This window comes from Cajanus cajan, chromosome 3, assembly GCF_000230855.2.
Source record: "Cajanus cajan strain Asha chromosome 3, NIPB_CcT2T_4, whole genome shotgun sequence".
NCBI lineage: Eukaryota > Viridiplantae > Streptophyta > Magnoliopsida > Fabales > Fabaceae > Cajanus > Cajanus cajan.
Window position 1 is genome coordinate 29701402 of NC_138519.1, and position 16910 is coordinate 29718311.

Here is a 16910-nt window from a genome sequence, read left to right on the forward strand (position 1 = left end):
TATAAAATTTTAAATAAGAATTAAATTAAGATAGAGAAATATCTAAAGTAAAAGATTGCACGTATTAATTCATTAAAACTTTTGATGAAATTTTTATATTAATCATCTTGCAAAAAATAGGAAACAAAATTAAGTGGATGAAAGAAGCATAACCCTTCAATAATGCAAACAAAGCAAGAACAAAGAACACATGATTTTGGCATACTAGTTCATCTGAACCACTGAGATTGTTTGTAATTCTTGATCATGTTCGACTATCTTTTCAAAGATACAAGTATTCTTTAACAAGCCACTTCTAGTTCAATCCAAAGCTTGCTTTGATATTCCGCTTCAAGCAAACTACTCAAGTATTCTTTGAAAAACAAAGTCTTTCCAAGCTTCAATCACCAAGTATTATTTAAATAATAAAGTCCAAGCATACCAAGAAGACATGGGCTAGGCTTGAAGGAAAAAGGCCCAAACTCATGATTGAGCTTTGGGTATCTTTTTGTCCATTTCTTATTCCTTGTATTTTCTTGTTCTTTTTTATTTTGACCTCGTGTTTTGGGCCAAGTAGTGTAGAAATTTAATTCCTTATATTTTCTTCTATGGGTGTAATTAGTAGTTTAAGGGGGTGCAACTAGTACGTAGAAGATATAGCTAAAATGATTTGTATTTAGGCCAACAGAGGTGGTACCTATTCCTATAGTCACATGCCCAACACATTAGTCACACCTTTAACATTTGCCACGTGGCAAGCTCTTATAGGCTATTCTAGATCTGTGTCACATGGTAGCACATGACACATGGCACATGGATCCTAGATCCATGAGAGTTGGGGCCTAATATTTGAAATCAAATTCAATTTTGGGGTGCACCATCTTAGCTTGGTTGGTAACCTTGGTTCATTTCTAACCATGGTTTGCTTATCTTGCTCTGTAAGCTAGGTTAGTCTATATATACGAGAAACCTTGTAATCCTATGTCACTTTTAATCATTGTTAGCAAAATCATTATTGATTCTCACTTCAAAAGTCTTGGGTTCACTCTATGAGAGTGTGACTCCTTAAGTTCTTTCATCAAGGAACTTTTCCTTGTGGAAAGAACATCATCTCTTGGTTTATCATTTGCTTGAAGGTTGCACCACTTCTCCACTATCCAGTCTTCCATTCAAAGTTTTATTTTCAAGTTTTGTTGGCATGGATGAAGATTGAAGGATGTAGGATGCAAGTGGAACAAGACGCCTACCATTTCTCACAAGTTTCCATCATTAGGTTAAAAGATGTTTTTGTTTCCCGTTGCTTAGTCGTTATGCTATATAGTAAGTGTTGTGACTTGTTGGCTCATTACACTTCGTATCTAGAGATAGAATGGAGAACACACTACAAGAAATGTTACATGTAGCGACATATAAAAAGTGTCACTATAGGTACAATATATGTAGGTATATGTTTATTTGACATATAGATTACACACAGCTTTAGTATTGATTTTGAATGAAATTTAACAACGTATTTTTTGTGTCACAATAGTCTATACTCATACTTTTTAATAATATACCAACATATATTGTAGTCATTGTGTGGATAAAAGTAATTTTTAGTGACATATATAGTGTCACTATAGGGTGTGTGTCACTGTATGAGAATTTTGTTGTAATGACACCTTATATTTATTCTGCTAGAATATAACTTTTAAGAAATGTAAGGGCAATTGAGTACTTTGTTTAGTTCTTGTAACACCCCAATTTTTATACTTTAATTGAGGGTAACTTAGTAATTTTTAGGGGTGATTTAGTAGCCCAGAACGGGCCGTTCTTAAATTGGAACGGGCAGTTCTAAACCACCAAACTGGCCTATAACCCTAGATTGGAACGGGGCATTCCAAAGATGAGAACGGCCGTTCCAGGGATGAGAACGGACCGTTCCAAATATGGCCGTTATGGGTTTAATTGCAATCCCAGAACAGGCCGTTCGGATTTGAGAACAGACCGTTCTGGATGTGAATTTTACATATGACGTGAGATTTCAGAATGGGCCATTCCTGATTTGAAACAGGCCATTCCATAAAACTTGATGCCTATAAATTGAGTGCTTTGGAACTCCCAAAATCATATTTTTCAGTTCTGACTTCTTTCTTCTACATTCTCTTCTTTCCCTTCTATAGTCTCTGAAGAACGAGGGGCACTTAGAGGAGGAGACCAAGGAGATCTCTGTTTTAGTTTCAACTACTGTTTATCCAGGTACGGGAGAAAAGAAGATTTTTTATATGTAGAGTTACATATGGGAATTGGGTAGAGGAAAAGTCCCTTAGGATTATGAGTAATTTTATAATTAGTTCTGTTTGGAGAATTATTGGTCTTATGTGATTCTGTATGTATTTAGGACTACGAATATATGATTAATTTGTAAAAATGATGCTCTGAGAGAGAGAACAAAATTATAGAAAAGTGCCTGTAAGTTAGGTTTTGGAAAATTTGGATTATTTCTGTTTGAGGAGTTAATGATCCCATTAGATACTGTATGTGTCGAGGATTAGAAATATATATTTAATTTGTAAGAATGATGATCTGGGAGAGAGAACGAAATTGTATAAAAGTGCCTGTGAGTTAGGTTTTGGAACAATTGGGGGTTTTACTGTTTATGTTAAGATTATATTAAATGTGTAATTCCATTGATTATTATATTAATTGATAACATGATGTTACGAATGGTATGTTATGACTTAACTACCCAATTAATTATGATGTGAGTATGTGAACATGAGATGGGATGTTGTGTGGAATGTGAATGTGATGTGATTGTGGTTCTTCACACTTATGACCAGGGGTGAGCACGACCCTGGATTGTTACATGGGTATCGTGACCTTGGATAACATGTCAGGGGTGAGCACGACCCTAGGTTAGGGGTAACGTGACCTTGGCACAGTGTTATATCAGGGGTGAGCATGGCTCTGGATTGTTACGTGGGTATCGTGACCTTGGATAACATGTCATGGGTGAGCACGACCCTGGGCTAGAAATGCTACAGGGGAAACGTGACCTTGGCACAGTGTTATATCAGGGGTGAGCACGGCCTTGGATTGTTACGTGGGTATCGTGACCTTGGATAACATGTCGGGTGTGAGCACGACCCTGGGCTAGATATGCAACAGGGGAAACGTGACCTTGGCACAATGTTATATCAGGGGTGAGCACAGCCTTGGAATGTTAAATGGGTAACGTGACCTTGGCATAGTGTGAAGTGCAAGATTTGTGATGATTGGGGTGATTACGAATTATGACGTGATAATGATGCATGATTGATCGAGTTATGATATGTTGAAATGTTTATGAATATTTTATTAAGTATAGAGTTATAATGAGACGATATGTTGCGTTTTCCTTATGTGCTTTATATATAGATGCTTTCTTTTCTCACCGTACAAATTGTGGATGTTTTAGGTGAGGAAGATCCAGCTTTGAGTGGCATCTAGGATGCCAACAGTTGAATTGTAGGTGTCCTCTGATATTGTGACATCGGGGAAGAAAATTCTAGGATATGGAATTTTTATATGGATTTGGAGTTGTATTTATTATTTTTAAAAATAATATGTAAACTCTTATGTTTTATTTTCCAATGTTCATTTTTCAATCATTTTGGATATTGAAGAACATTTGTGAAGGTTTTTACGTGAACTCTTTTACCAACTGTGAAAGTTTATTTTCCATAATTTAATTACATTATTACGATATATGTGTTGGGGTAGTAAGGGTGTCACAGTTTCACAGCTTGAACTCTAATACGAGATATTTCCTTAAATTGAATTTTTATCTGTTTCACTACTTAATATTTTCCTATATCAAGTTTTATACTTTGAATTTACAAAACTCATATCTAAAATCTAATTTTCATATTCTAGATTTAACTCCATTTAAACATAAAGAATTTCAAAGTCAAACCCATAATCTATTTTGGAAAGAATGACTCTTACGTTACGATACCAAACAATTGTGGTTTTTGCATGTCATGTTTGTGGCATCATTGTCAGGGACTATGTCTCTTGACTAGGTGATTATTTTTTTTTCTCTAATAAGAACTAGGCATTATTTTTTTCTCTTTATTTTTTTATCTCCAATATTTGACTCCTTTTTCTAACTTCCCGCATTTTTATCTTGTGAAGGATTCTTCTATTTATTCCCATATCACACCATCTAAGAGAACACTTCAAAGAACACCTTAAAGTTGAAAATTTATCCAAAAAATGTCAATAATGCAAAAGCAAAAAAGTCATCAAAGTTCTAAATGTCCAATAGAACAGTCTAAACACAACAAGATAGTGAACAAAACATCTAAATAATTAAAAGAGAAATTTAAAAAATAGAATACATATAACCACTCATAGACTAATATAATAATTAAAAATATTTTTATGTAAAACATAAGGAAATCCAAATAAAAGTAGAGATGGTTTACCACAAATGTGATGATAATAAAAAAGAAGAAATGGAATGTGACAAAAAATGTTGTAGAAATTAAAAACTCAACAAATATATATACAATCTAAAAATATAGAGAAACAACCCATAAAAAAATAAAAAAATAAATTGTAAGGATGATGTCCTTCATGGGCACAATAAATGTCTTTTTATGAAAACTCATAATCAATTCTAATTTAAAAACTATATACACACTAATTTTAATTTGAAAATCACATAATATAAATAACATAAATATCATGACTAGAACGTATCCTAATTATAAAATTGTGTATGTTCTAATTCTAATATGACAATTTGAACATAAAAGATATCTAAAAATAATTATAAATGATTTGAATGAATATATTCCTATGTCATAAGTATTTTGTGTTTGCTGTTTATTATTTTGTTTTCCAATATCTCGAGCACTTGTTAGTATTTGTTTTATTTAAAGTATTAAACAAATTGATGTAAAAAATTTGCATTGCCAACCAATCGGAAATAATGATAATTTAAATGTAACTTTTAGGTTGATTATTATTAAAGTCAATCAACATGCCATATATGATTCTAATGTAGGATTGGTGTAAAAGTCAATATTTACACCATCAATACATAAATTATTTTGTTTTAAAATATGTTGGAAGAGAGAAATTTGAATTTAACTAAAGTGCAATGAGATTATAGTTAAACATTTTATACATCGTTATTCAATCACATATTACTATACACGTATGTATGATAAAACTTTTTGAATTTTATTATAGCAACTATCTTAAAAGTCATATTTCATATGTGATTTGTTATTAGGCAAAAAGTTTAATTTTTCAACATAATACTTAAGGGAGATAGTAATTGAATTTAATATCCCTAAATTAGTTATTTTTTTTCAAAATACACAATCAGTTAAGAAAGGTAACTAATAGGACTTATCCTAAAGTTTGTCAATACTTGCATATAAATTAAACCGTTATTGAAAATAACAAAAAAAACCAATTGTTAGCCAGCAATTTTTGCTAATAAAGTCTTATATGCCATATGTTTGACCAAAATTTTACTTCTATTAAGAAAAAGGGTTTCGTGTTAAAGACAAAACTGATATAGGAATATCGTTGCATATAAAAATACAGATAGATTAAAGCACAAAATGATTGAATTTCTAGAAAAGTAATGACTAGATACATGATCCTTAAAACAATTTAAGACAAACAAAAACAGGTAAAACTTGCGTAAAATAAGTGATTAGGTCGACTAATATTGGCAAGTAGCAAGAATATAAAAGTTGCATAAAATCCAATGACTTGGTGTGATTTTCCCGTGTTTCTTTTCAATCACTTCTCATAATGGATGTGAAAGTAACTCTATGTTATGTTGTTCTTTTATTATTTTCCTTGTCTTCAGCAGAAGATGTGAAAATCGTAGTTAAAGGGGTAACATCCATTGCTACAACAGATAATAATTTTATTTGTGCGACTTTGGACTGGTGGCCTGCTAATAAGTGCAATTACAATGACTGCCCCTGGGGACAAACAGGCATTTTGAATTTGGTATTTAACATTAGGCACCAATGAACATACGTATTTTCGTCTTACATAATTTGAATAAAAAAATTTAACTAGTTGTCCCATGTTTTGTTTTGTCAACTTTTGCAGGACTTAAGTAACAAAGTTCTATCAAATGCCATCAAGGGTAAGTTCTATTTTTCTCAGCTCTAATCATATGATTATTTTAAAAAGAAAAAACATGCAAAAAAATATTGTTGACCCTTTTAGGCTATTTGTTTTTGTATCGATAATTTTCATTGTCCTCATTCTTTAGTTTAGTCGAGGCAAGATGTGGCATTTTAATGGTCCGATGTGTAACATATATCATATGATCATGGGTAGACAATATCAATTTATGAATTTCACATTTTTTATCATTCCAAACTTTGGCAGCTTTTAATCCCCTGAGGATCAGATTAGGAGGTTCAGTGGAAGATCAAATTGTTTATCAATTTGGGAAGCAAAAGAAATGTCCCCATTTCAAAAAGAAAGAAGGTGGTCTTTTTGGTTTCAGCACAGCATGCCTTCCCAGAATGAGATGGGATGAAGTACATGACTTTTTTAACAAAACTGGGTACTTGTTTAATTACTTACCATTCTTTTCTCAACAGAGCGTACTACGATATATGTTACTAGCATGCTACATTCAATTCTCACATGCATCTATGTTTGTTTTGTATATTTATATTTCAGAGTGAAGTTAATTTTTGGCTTGAATGCTCTCGCTGGAAAGAAAAATTCTGTGGAAGACAAGTTGAATTGGGTGGGAAACTGGAATCCAAAAAATGCCATAAGTCTCATGAAGTACACAATATCAAAAGGATACAAAATAGATTCATATGAATTGGGTAGCTAAATCAAAGCCTTGATTAATTTATATTCTGCTTTTGATATTTGAATGACGTATACACACACACACGTAAATTGCTTTTTATTTTCCCCGATCTATCCCATGTGCATTATGATTTATGGTGCTTAATAGGAAATGAGCTATGTGCTGCGGGGATAGGAGCCAGGGTAGACAGTGTTCAATATGCTAAAGACATTACTAGGCTTAGACGTATAGTTAATCTACTATACCCTGATGTTTCTAGAAGGCCTAAAGTGTTAGGCCCTGGTGGTTTCTATGGTAAGGAGTGGTTTGAAAGCTTCTTACTGAATGTTGGGCCTGGTGTGGTTGATGGAGTGACCCACCACATTTACAACCTTGGTGCTGGTATGTATATATGTGTGTATATATATATATATATATATATATATATATATATATATTGTACTTTTGGACAATAGCTATAGCACACATTTCACTAGTTTGCTAGCTCTTAATGATTGGTTTGTTTTAAAGGCGTTGACAAGGATATTATCAACAAGCTTCAAGACCCATATTACTTGAGCCAAGTTGCTGAAACTTTCAAAAGTGTTGCTCAAGCAGTCAAGGAATTCACGCCATGGGCAGCACCATGGGTTGGGGAAGCTGGAGGAGCCTATAACAGTGGTAGCAAAGATGTGTCTCACACTTTTGTTAATGGGTTTTGGTTAGTCTAATATGCCAATGAATTGAGTTTTTTGCTTCCTTTTCAAAATTTTCAAGTATATATATATATATATATATATATATATATATATATATATATATCTGTGTGTGTGTGTGTGTGTATATGTATATGTATGTATGTATGTTAAACTATTTTAACTTAATAACTAGGTACTTGGACCAATTAGGCATGACATTAACCTTAAACCACAAGGTTTATTGTAGACAAACTTTGGTTGGAGGAAACTATGGCTTGCTAAACACAACAACCTTCATCCCTAACCCGGATTATTATGGGTAAGTCATGTCATGTGTGTGTGAAAGGAACTTGTTACTGATGAATATCCAATTCATTTAGAACTTACCTTAGCAAGGACAATCAATATGCTTTAATTGTTATATTTTTCAAATTAATATTCTACAAAAAATTATGAAACATCCAAATTGATCAAGACTTAGTTATCAATTCACATGTCTTTCTAATGATAACACCTTTCGATTGATTAGAGCGCTTTTGTGGCATCGACTCATGGGAAGCAAAGTCCTTTCAGTTTCTCATGAAGGATCACCATTTTTACGTGCATACGCACATTGTTCCAAGAAAGGGGTAAGCTCATTTATCTCAAAATGTCTTGTTTTTTTTTTCTCTATTTTTTTATTACTCTTCATAAAAATAAAACTACACGTATAGACATTAACAACATCATGCTACTGAAACATAAATATCATATCATAAATTGTAACAATTATTTGGGGAAAACTACTTAAATAATGTAAAACTAAGAAGTTTCCATATCGTTTTAAGGTCAATGCGTGCCATTTGTTCTTAATCCTTTTTTTCTTTTTCATTAAGCACTTGTTGTTGTTCTCCTTAATTTCAGCCCGGTGTCACTATGCTACTTATAAACATGTCCAATTCCACTACTTTCAATGTATCCTTCGTTGATGACATGAATTTGTACCTTGTCTTGGAGACGGTACCAGGAAGAGTACCAATGACTATGAGGGAAGAATACCATCTAACACCCAAGGATGGAAACATTCGAAGTGATGTGGTGTTGTTGAATGGAACTCCACTACAGCTGACAGAATCACTAGACATCCCAGAAATGAAACCACGATTGGTGGATGCTTCTTCTCCTGTCAAAGTAGAGCCTGACTCAATTGTATTTGTTTATACCAAGAGCTTCAATGCACCAACATGTGGATAATAGGCACAAAATATTATTTAGTAAAGTACGAAACAACAATTTGTACATATATAGAGCTTCATTAAGCCAGCACATGCACATAATATCAATCAGCAACAAGACAACAAAACCTTAAAAAGTTATTGTGGACAATTACTTTTAATTCTAATTACTATCTAGGTAATAAATTTTATTGAAGAATTTGAAGTTGATTTATTAGAACGATTACTCAATTTATGTATATATAAATATGTGTATATGTGATTATTGTGTTAGATTATTAATTTGAGAGGTTTTATTATAGGTAGAAAGTTATAGAGAAAATTAATTTAGTTTTGTTATGAAATTCAATCTAAAAAATAAAGTAACATTCAAATGAACATATGAATGGAGTTTCATAAAAATAGTTTGACGAATAAAAATTATATTGATAAATGTGATCGTAATTGACCAAACATCCAATTTGAGATTGATTATTTGAGTTCTTGTTGTAAAAACTCAATTCTTATAATTTTTTATTTTTTCGTATATACATCCCAAATCACTTAATTTTATTATATTCACGGTTATCTTGAGTTGATTTTAAAACATAAAATAAATGTACTTTTATATATTTTATTATCCGTAAAGGAAAATTATAAAAAAAATAAATTTAAAATAACATATTCATTTTGAAATAAAATTGTGTTCTATTGAGCATCAATTCGATATTAGTGGTTGTGACACTAATTTATTTCTAAATCAAAGTTTTTAAAAAGAAATATATACAAAATTAATTAATGCCCTTTTAAAATTATTTAATGAGTAATACTAAAAAAATTACTTTTTTGTATATGTAATATTTTTAAAATATAATGAGCAATACTTATAATTGTTGTCATTGTTAACAAATATTTTTTAAGACATAATTTTTTAGATTCAATTTGAGATTAGATAAGTTGTAAGATAGCAATAGAATTAATTTTCAAAGAATATTTTTTATGTTACTTAATAATTAAAGTTTAACTATTGTATGGACTCGTTTTAGGCATGAGTAATCCATGAATGAATTTTCTATTATATGTTTTCCTTAATGGTACAAAAAATTACAACAACGACAATGAGCATCAAATTTAAGTCCTCATGGAATTACTTCCACCCTTATCGCTCATATAAGTTCTCTCCAACCGCAAATTGAACATCACAATTTTTTTTTCATGATAATCAACATAAGTGGCTCACATGAGTAATGAGTACCCTTATGAATCAACTTTATAACCAAGGTATCAGACTTTTCCCAACCCAACAACCAAGATCCTCTACTTTTCTATTTTCACCACCACAATAGTTTGGTCTGTATTTCAATTAAATAAAGTTTTCAAAATACTATTATAGAAAATAATATATTAATTAGATATTTTTTAAATGTATTTATGAAATAAATGAGTTAATTTTCTTGGTAGACAAATAATGTATTAATTAGATGTAAATTTATTCATTAATAAGAGTGCATAAAATATAACTAATTGTTCTTACTTTCCAATATAGCTAAAAATTTTAAATTATGATGTTTATATTCTTGAACTCTATAAAATTTTAAATAAGAATTAAATTAAGATAGAGAAATATCTAAAGTAAAAGATTGCACGTATTAATTCATTAAAACTTTTGATGAAATTTTTAAATTAATCATCTTGCAAAAAATAGGAAACAAAATTAAGTGGATGAAAGAAGCATAACCCTTCAATAATGCAAACAAAGCAAGAACAAAGAACACATGATTTTGGCATACTAGTTCATCTGAACCACTGAGATTGTTTGTAATTCTTGATCATGTTCGACTATCTTTTCAAAGATACAAGTATTCTTTAACAAGCCACTTCTAGTTCAATCCAAAGCTTGCTTTGATATTCCGCTTCAAGCAAACTACTCAAGTATTCTTTGAAAAACAAAGTCTTTCCAAGCTTCAATCACCAAGTATTATTTAAATAATAAAGTCCAAGCATACCAAGAAGACATGGGCTAGGCTTGAAGGAAAAAGGCCCAAACTCATGATTGAGCTTTGGGTATCTTTTAGTCCATTTCTTATTCCTTGTATTTTCTTGTTCTTTTTTATTTTGACCTCGTGTTTTGGGCCAAGTAGTGTAGAAATTTAATTCCTTATATTTTCTTCTATGGGTGTAATTAGTAGTTTAAGGGGATGCAACTAGTACGTAGAAGATATAGCTAAAATGATTTGTATTTAGGCCAACAGAGGTGGTACCTATTCCTATAGTCACATGCCCAACACATTAGTCACACCTTTAACATTTGCCACGTGGCAAGCTCTTATAGGCTATTCTAGATCTGTGTCACATGGTAGCACATGACACACGGCACATGGATCCTAGATCCATGAGAGTTGGGGCCTAATATTTGAAATCAAATTCAATTTTGGGGTGCACCATCTTAGCTTGGTTGGTAACCTTGGTTCATTTCTAACCATGGTTTGCTTATCTTGCTCTGTAAGCTAGGTTAGTCTATATATACGAGAAACCTTGTAATCCTATGTCACTTTTAATCATTGTTAGCAAAATCATTATTGATTCTAACTTCAAAAGTCTTGGGTTCACTCTATGAGAGTGTGACTCCTTAAGTTCTTTCATCAAGGAACTTTTCCTTGTGGAAAGAACATCATCTCTTGGTTTATCATTTGCTTGAAGGTTGCACCACTTCTCCACTATCCAGTCTTCCATTCAAAGTTTTATTTTCAAGTTTTGTTGGCATGGATGAAGATTGAAGGATGTAGGATGCAAGTGGAACAAGACGCCTACCATTTCTCACAAGTTTCCATCATTAGGTTAAAAGATGTTTTTGTTTCCCGTTGCTTAGTCGTTATGCTATATAGTAAGTGTTGTGACTTGTTGGCTCATTACACTTCGTATCTAGAGATAGAATGGAGAACACACTACAAGAAATGTTACATGTAGCGACATATAAAAAGTGTCACTATAGGTACAATATATGTAGGTATATGTTTATTTGACATATAGATTACACACAGCTTTAGTATTGATTTTGAATGAAATTTAACAACGTATTTTTTGAGTCACTATAGTCTATACTCATACTTTTTAATAATATACCAACATATATTGTAGTCATTGTGTGGATAAAAGTAATTTTTAGTGACATATATAGTGTCACTATAGGGTGTGTGTCACTGTATGAGAATTTTGTTGTAATGACACCTTATATTTATTCTGTTAGAATATAACTTTTAAGAAATGTAAGGGCAATTGAGTACTTTGTTTAGTTCTTGTAACACCCCAATTTTTATACTTTAATTGAGGGTAACTTAGTAACTTTTAGGGGTGATTTAGTAGCCCAGAACGGGCCGTTCTTAAATTGGAACGGGCAGTTCTAAACCACCAAACTGGCCTATAACCCTAGATTGGAACGGGGCATTCCAAAGATGAGAACGGCCGTTCCAGGGATGAGAACGGACCGTTCCAAATATGGCCGTTATGGGTTTAATTGCAATCCCAGAACAGGCCGTTCGGATTTGAGAACAGGCCGTTCTGGATGTGAATTTTACATATGACGTGAGATTTCAGAATGGGCCATTCCTGATTTGAAACAGGCCATTCCATGAAACTTGATGCCTATAAATTGAGTGCTTTGGAACTCCCAAAATCATATTTTTCAGTTCTGACTTCTTTCTTCTACATTCTCTTCTTTTCCTTCTATAGTCTCTGAAGAACGAGGGGCACTTAGAGGAGGAGACCAAGGAGATCTCTGTTTTAGTTTCAACTGCTGTTTATCCAGGTACGGGAGAAAAGAAGATTTTTTATATGTAGAGTTACATATGGGAATTGGGTAGAGGAAAAGTCCCTTAGGATTATGAGTAATTTTATAATTAGTTCTGTTTGGAGAATTATTGGTCTTATGTGATTCTGTATGTATTTAGGACTACGAATATATGATTAATTTGTAAAAATGATGCTCTGAGAGAGAGAACAAAATTATAGAAAAGTGCCTGTAAGTTAGGTTTTGGAAAAATTGGATTATTTATGTTTGAGGAGTTAATGATCCCATTAGATACTGTATGTGTCGAGGATTAGAAATATATATTTAATTTGTAAGAATGATGATCTGGGAGAGAGAACGAAATTGTATAAAAGTGCCTGTGAGTTAGGTTTTGGAACAATTGGGGGTTTTACTGTTTATGTTAAGATTATATTAAATGTGTAATTCCATTGATTATTATATTAATTGATAACATGATGTTACGAATGGTATGTTATGACTTAACTACCCAATTAATTATGATGTGAGTATGTGAACATGAAATGAGATGTTGTGTGGAATGTGAATGTGATGTGATTGAGGTTCTTCACACTTATGACCAGGGGTGAGCACGACCCTGGATTGTTACATGGGTATCTTGACCTTGGATAACATGTCAGGGGTGAGCACGACCCTAGGTTAGGGGTAACGTGACCTTGGCACAGTGTTATATCAGGGGTGAGCATGGCTCTGGATTGTTACGTGGGTACCGTGACCTTGGATAACATGTCATGGGTGAGCACGACCCTGGGCTAGAAATGCTACAGGGGAAACGTGACCTTGGCACAGTGTTATATCAGGGGTGAGCACGGCCTTGGATTGTTACGTGGGTATCGTGACCTTGGATAACATGTCGGGTGTGAGCACGACCCTGGGCTAGATATGCAACAGGGGAAACGTGACCTTGGCACAATGTTATATCAGGGGTGAGCACAGCCTTGGAATGTTAAATGGGTAACGTGACCTTGGCATAGTGTGAAGTGCAAGATTTGTGATGATTGGGGTGATTACGAATTATGACGTGATAATGATGCATGATTGATCGAGTTATGATATGTTGAAATGTTTATGAATATTTTATTAAGTATAGAGTTATAATGAGACGATATGTTGCGTTTTCCTTATGTGCTTTATATATAGATGCTTTCTTTTCTCACCGTACAAATTGTGGATGTTTTAGGTGAGGAAGATCCGGCTTTGAGTGGCATCTAGGATGCCAACAGTTGAATTGTAGGTGTCCTCTGATATTGTGACCTCGGGGAAGAAAATTCTAGGATATGGAATTTTTATATGGATTTGGAGTTGTATTTATTATTTTTAAAAATAATATGTAAACTCTTATGTTTTATTTTCCAATGTTCATTTTTCAATCATTTTGGATATTGAAGAACATTTGTGAAGGTTTTTACGTGAACTCTTTTACCAACTGTGAAAGTTTATTTTCCATAATTTAATTACATTATTACGATATATGTGTTGGGGTAGTAAGGGTGTCACAGTTTCACAGCTTGAACTCTAATACGAGATATTTCCTTAAATTGAATTTTTATCTGTTCCACTACTTAATATTTTCCTATATCAAGTTTTATACTTTGAATTTACAAAACTCATATCTAAAATCTAATTTTCATATTCTAGATTTAACTCCATTTAAACATAAAGAATTTCAAAGTCAAACGCATAATCTATTTTGGAAAGAATGACTCTTACGTTACGATACCAAACAATTGTGGTTTTTGCATGTCATGTTTGTGGCATCATTGTCAGGGACTATGTCTCTTGACTAGGTGATTATTTTTTTTTCTCTAATAAGAACTAGGCATTATTTTTTTCTCTTTATTTTTTTATCTCCAATATTTGACTCCTTTTTCTAACTTCCCGCATTTTTATCTTGTGAAGGATTCTTCTATTTATTCCCATATCACACCATCTAAGAGAACACTTCAAAGAAGACCCTAAAGTTGAAAATTTATCCAAAAAATGTCAATAATGCAAAAGCAAAAAAGTCATCAAAGTTCTAAATGTCCAATAGAACAGTCTAAACACAACAAGATAGTGAACAAAACATCTAAATAATTAAAAGAGAAATTTTAAAAATAGAATACATATAACCACTCATAGACTAATATAATAATTAAAAATATTTTTATGTAAAACATAAGGAAATCCAAATAAAAGTAGAGATGGTTTACCACAAATGTGATGATAATAAAAAAGAAGAAATGGAATGTGACAAAAAATGTTGTAGAAATTAAAAACTCAACAAATATATATACAATCTAAAAATATAGAGAAACAACCCATAAATAAATAAAAAAAATAAATTGTAAGGATGATGTCCTTCATGGGCACAATAAATGTCTTTTTATGAAAACTCATAATCAATTCTAATTTAAAAACTATATACACACTAATTTTAATTTGAAAATCACATAATATAAATAACTTAAATATCATGACTAGAACGTATCCTAATTATAAAATTGTGTATGTTCTAATTCTAATATGACAATTTGAACATAAAAGATATCTAAAAATAATTATAAATGATTTGAATGAATATATTCCTATGTCATAAGTATTTTGTGTTTGCTGTTTATTATTTTGTTTTCCAATATCTCGAGCACTTGTTAGTATTTGTTTTATTTAAAGTATTAAACAAATTGATGTAAAAAATTTGCATTGCCAACCAATCGGAAATAATGATAATTTAAATGTAACTTTTAGGTTGATTATTATTAAAGTCAATCAACATGCCATATATGATTCTAATGTAGGATTGGTGTAAAAGTCAATATTTACACCATCAATACATAAATTATTTTGTTTTAAAATATGTTGGAAGAGAGAAATTTGAATTTAACTAAAGTGCAATGAGATTATAGTTAAACATTTTATACATCGTTATTCAATCACATATTACTATACACGTATGTATGATAAAACTTTTTGAATTTTATTATAGCAACTATCTTAAAAGTCATATTTCATATGTGATTTGTTATTAGGCAAAAAGTTTAATTTTTCAACATAATACTTAAGGGAGATAGTAATTGAATTTAATATCCCTAAATTAGTTATTTTTTTTGAAAATACACAATCAGTTAAGAAAGGTAACTAATAGGACTTATCCTAAAGTTTGTCAATACTTGCATATAAATTAAACCGTTATTGAAAATAACAAAAAAAACCAATTGTTAGCCAGCAATTTTTGCTAATAAAGTCTTATATGCCATATGTTTGACCAAAATTTTACTTTTATTAAGAAAAAGGGTTTCGTGTTAAAGACAAAACTGATATAGGAATATCGTTGCATATAAAAATACAGATAGATTAAAGCACAAAATGATTGAATTTCTAGAAAAGTAATGACTAGATACATGATCCTTAAAACAATTTAAGACAAACAAAAACAGGTAAAACTTGCGTAAAATAAGTGATTAGGTCGACTAATATTGGCAAGTAGCAAGAATATAAAAGTTGCATAAAATCTAATGACTTGGTGTGATTTTCCCGTGTTTCTTTTCAATCACTTCTCATAATGGATGTGAAAGTAACTCTATGTTATGTTGTTCTTTTATTATTTTCCTTGTCTTCAGCAGAAGATGTGAAAATCGTAGTTAAAGGGGTAACATCCATTGCTACAACAGATAATAATTTTATTTGTGCGACTTTGGACTGGTGGCCTGCTAATAAGTGCAATTACAATGACTGCCCCTGGGGACAAACAGGCATTTTGAATTTGGTATTTAACATTAGGCACCAATGAACATACGTATTTTCGTCTTACATAATTTGAATAAAAAAATTTAACTAGTTGTCCCATGTTTTGTTTTGTCAACTTTTGCAGGACTTAAGTAACAAAGTTCTATCAAATGCCATCAAGGGTAAGTTCTATTTTTCTCAGCTCTAATCATATGATTATTTTAAAAAGAAAAAACATGCAAAAAAATATTGTTGACCCTTTTAGGCTATTTGTTTTTGTATCGATAATTTTCATTGTCCTCATTCTTTAGTTTAGTCGAGGCAAGATGTGGCATTTTAATGGTCCGATGTGTAACATATATCATATGATCATGGGTAGACAATATCAATTTATGAATTTCACATTTTTTATCATTCCAAACTTTGGCAGCTTTTAATCCCCTGAGGATCAGATTAGGAGGTTCAGTGGAAGATCAAATTGTTTATCAATTTGGGAAGCAAAAGAAATGTCCCCATTTCAAAAAGAAAGAAGGTGGTCTTTTTGGTTTCAGCACAGCATGCCTTCCCAGAATGAGATGGGATGAAGTACATGACTTTTTTAACAAAACTGGGTACTTGTTTAATTACTTACCATTCTTTTCTCAACAGAGCGTACTATGATATATGTTACTAGCATGCTACATTCAATTCTC

The 16910-nt window shown here is 31.7% G+C and overlaps 1 protein-coding gene and 1 pseudogene across 1 annotated transcript; both read left to right on the forward strand.

The window, feature by feature from the left end:
* The first annotated feature begins 5781 nt into the window (after positions 1–5781).
* LOC145956218 (heparanase-like protein 2) lies at positions 5782–8727 on the forward strand. The gene is made up of 9 exons (XM_083071783.1): positions 5782–5985; positions 6091–6127; positions 6376–6556; positions 6676–6830; positions 6965–7198; positions 7328–7517; positions 7688–7813; positions 8024–8123; positions 8398–8727. Exons 1-9 carry the CDS (start codon positions 5782–5784, stop codon positions 8725–8727), a joined length of 1557 nt encoding a protein of 518 aa, XP_082927909.1.
* Positions 8728–16054: 7327 nt separating this feature from the next.
* LOC145956219 (heparanase-like protein 2 pseudogene) lies at positions 16055–16878 on the forward strand (annotated as a pseudogene).
* Positions 16879–16910: the final 32 nt, after the last annotated feature.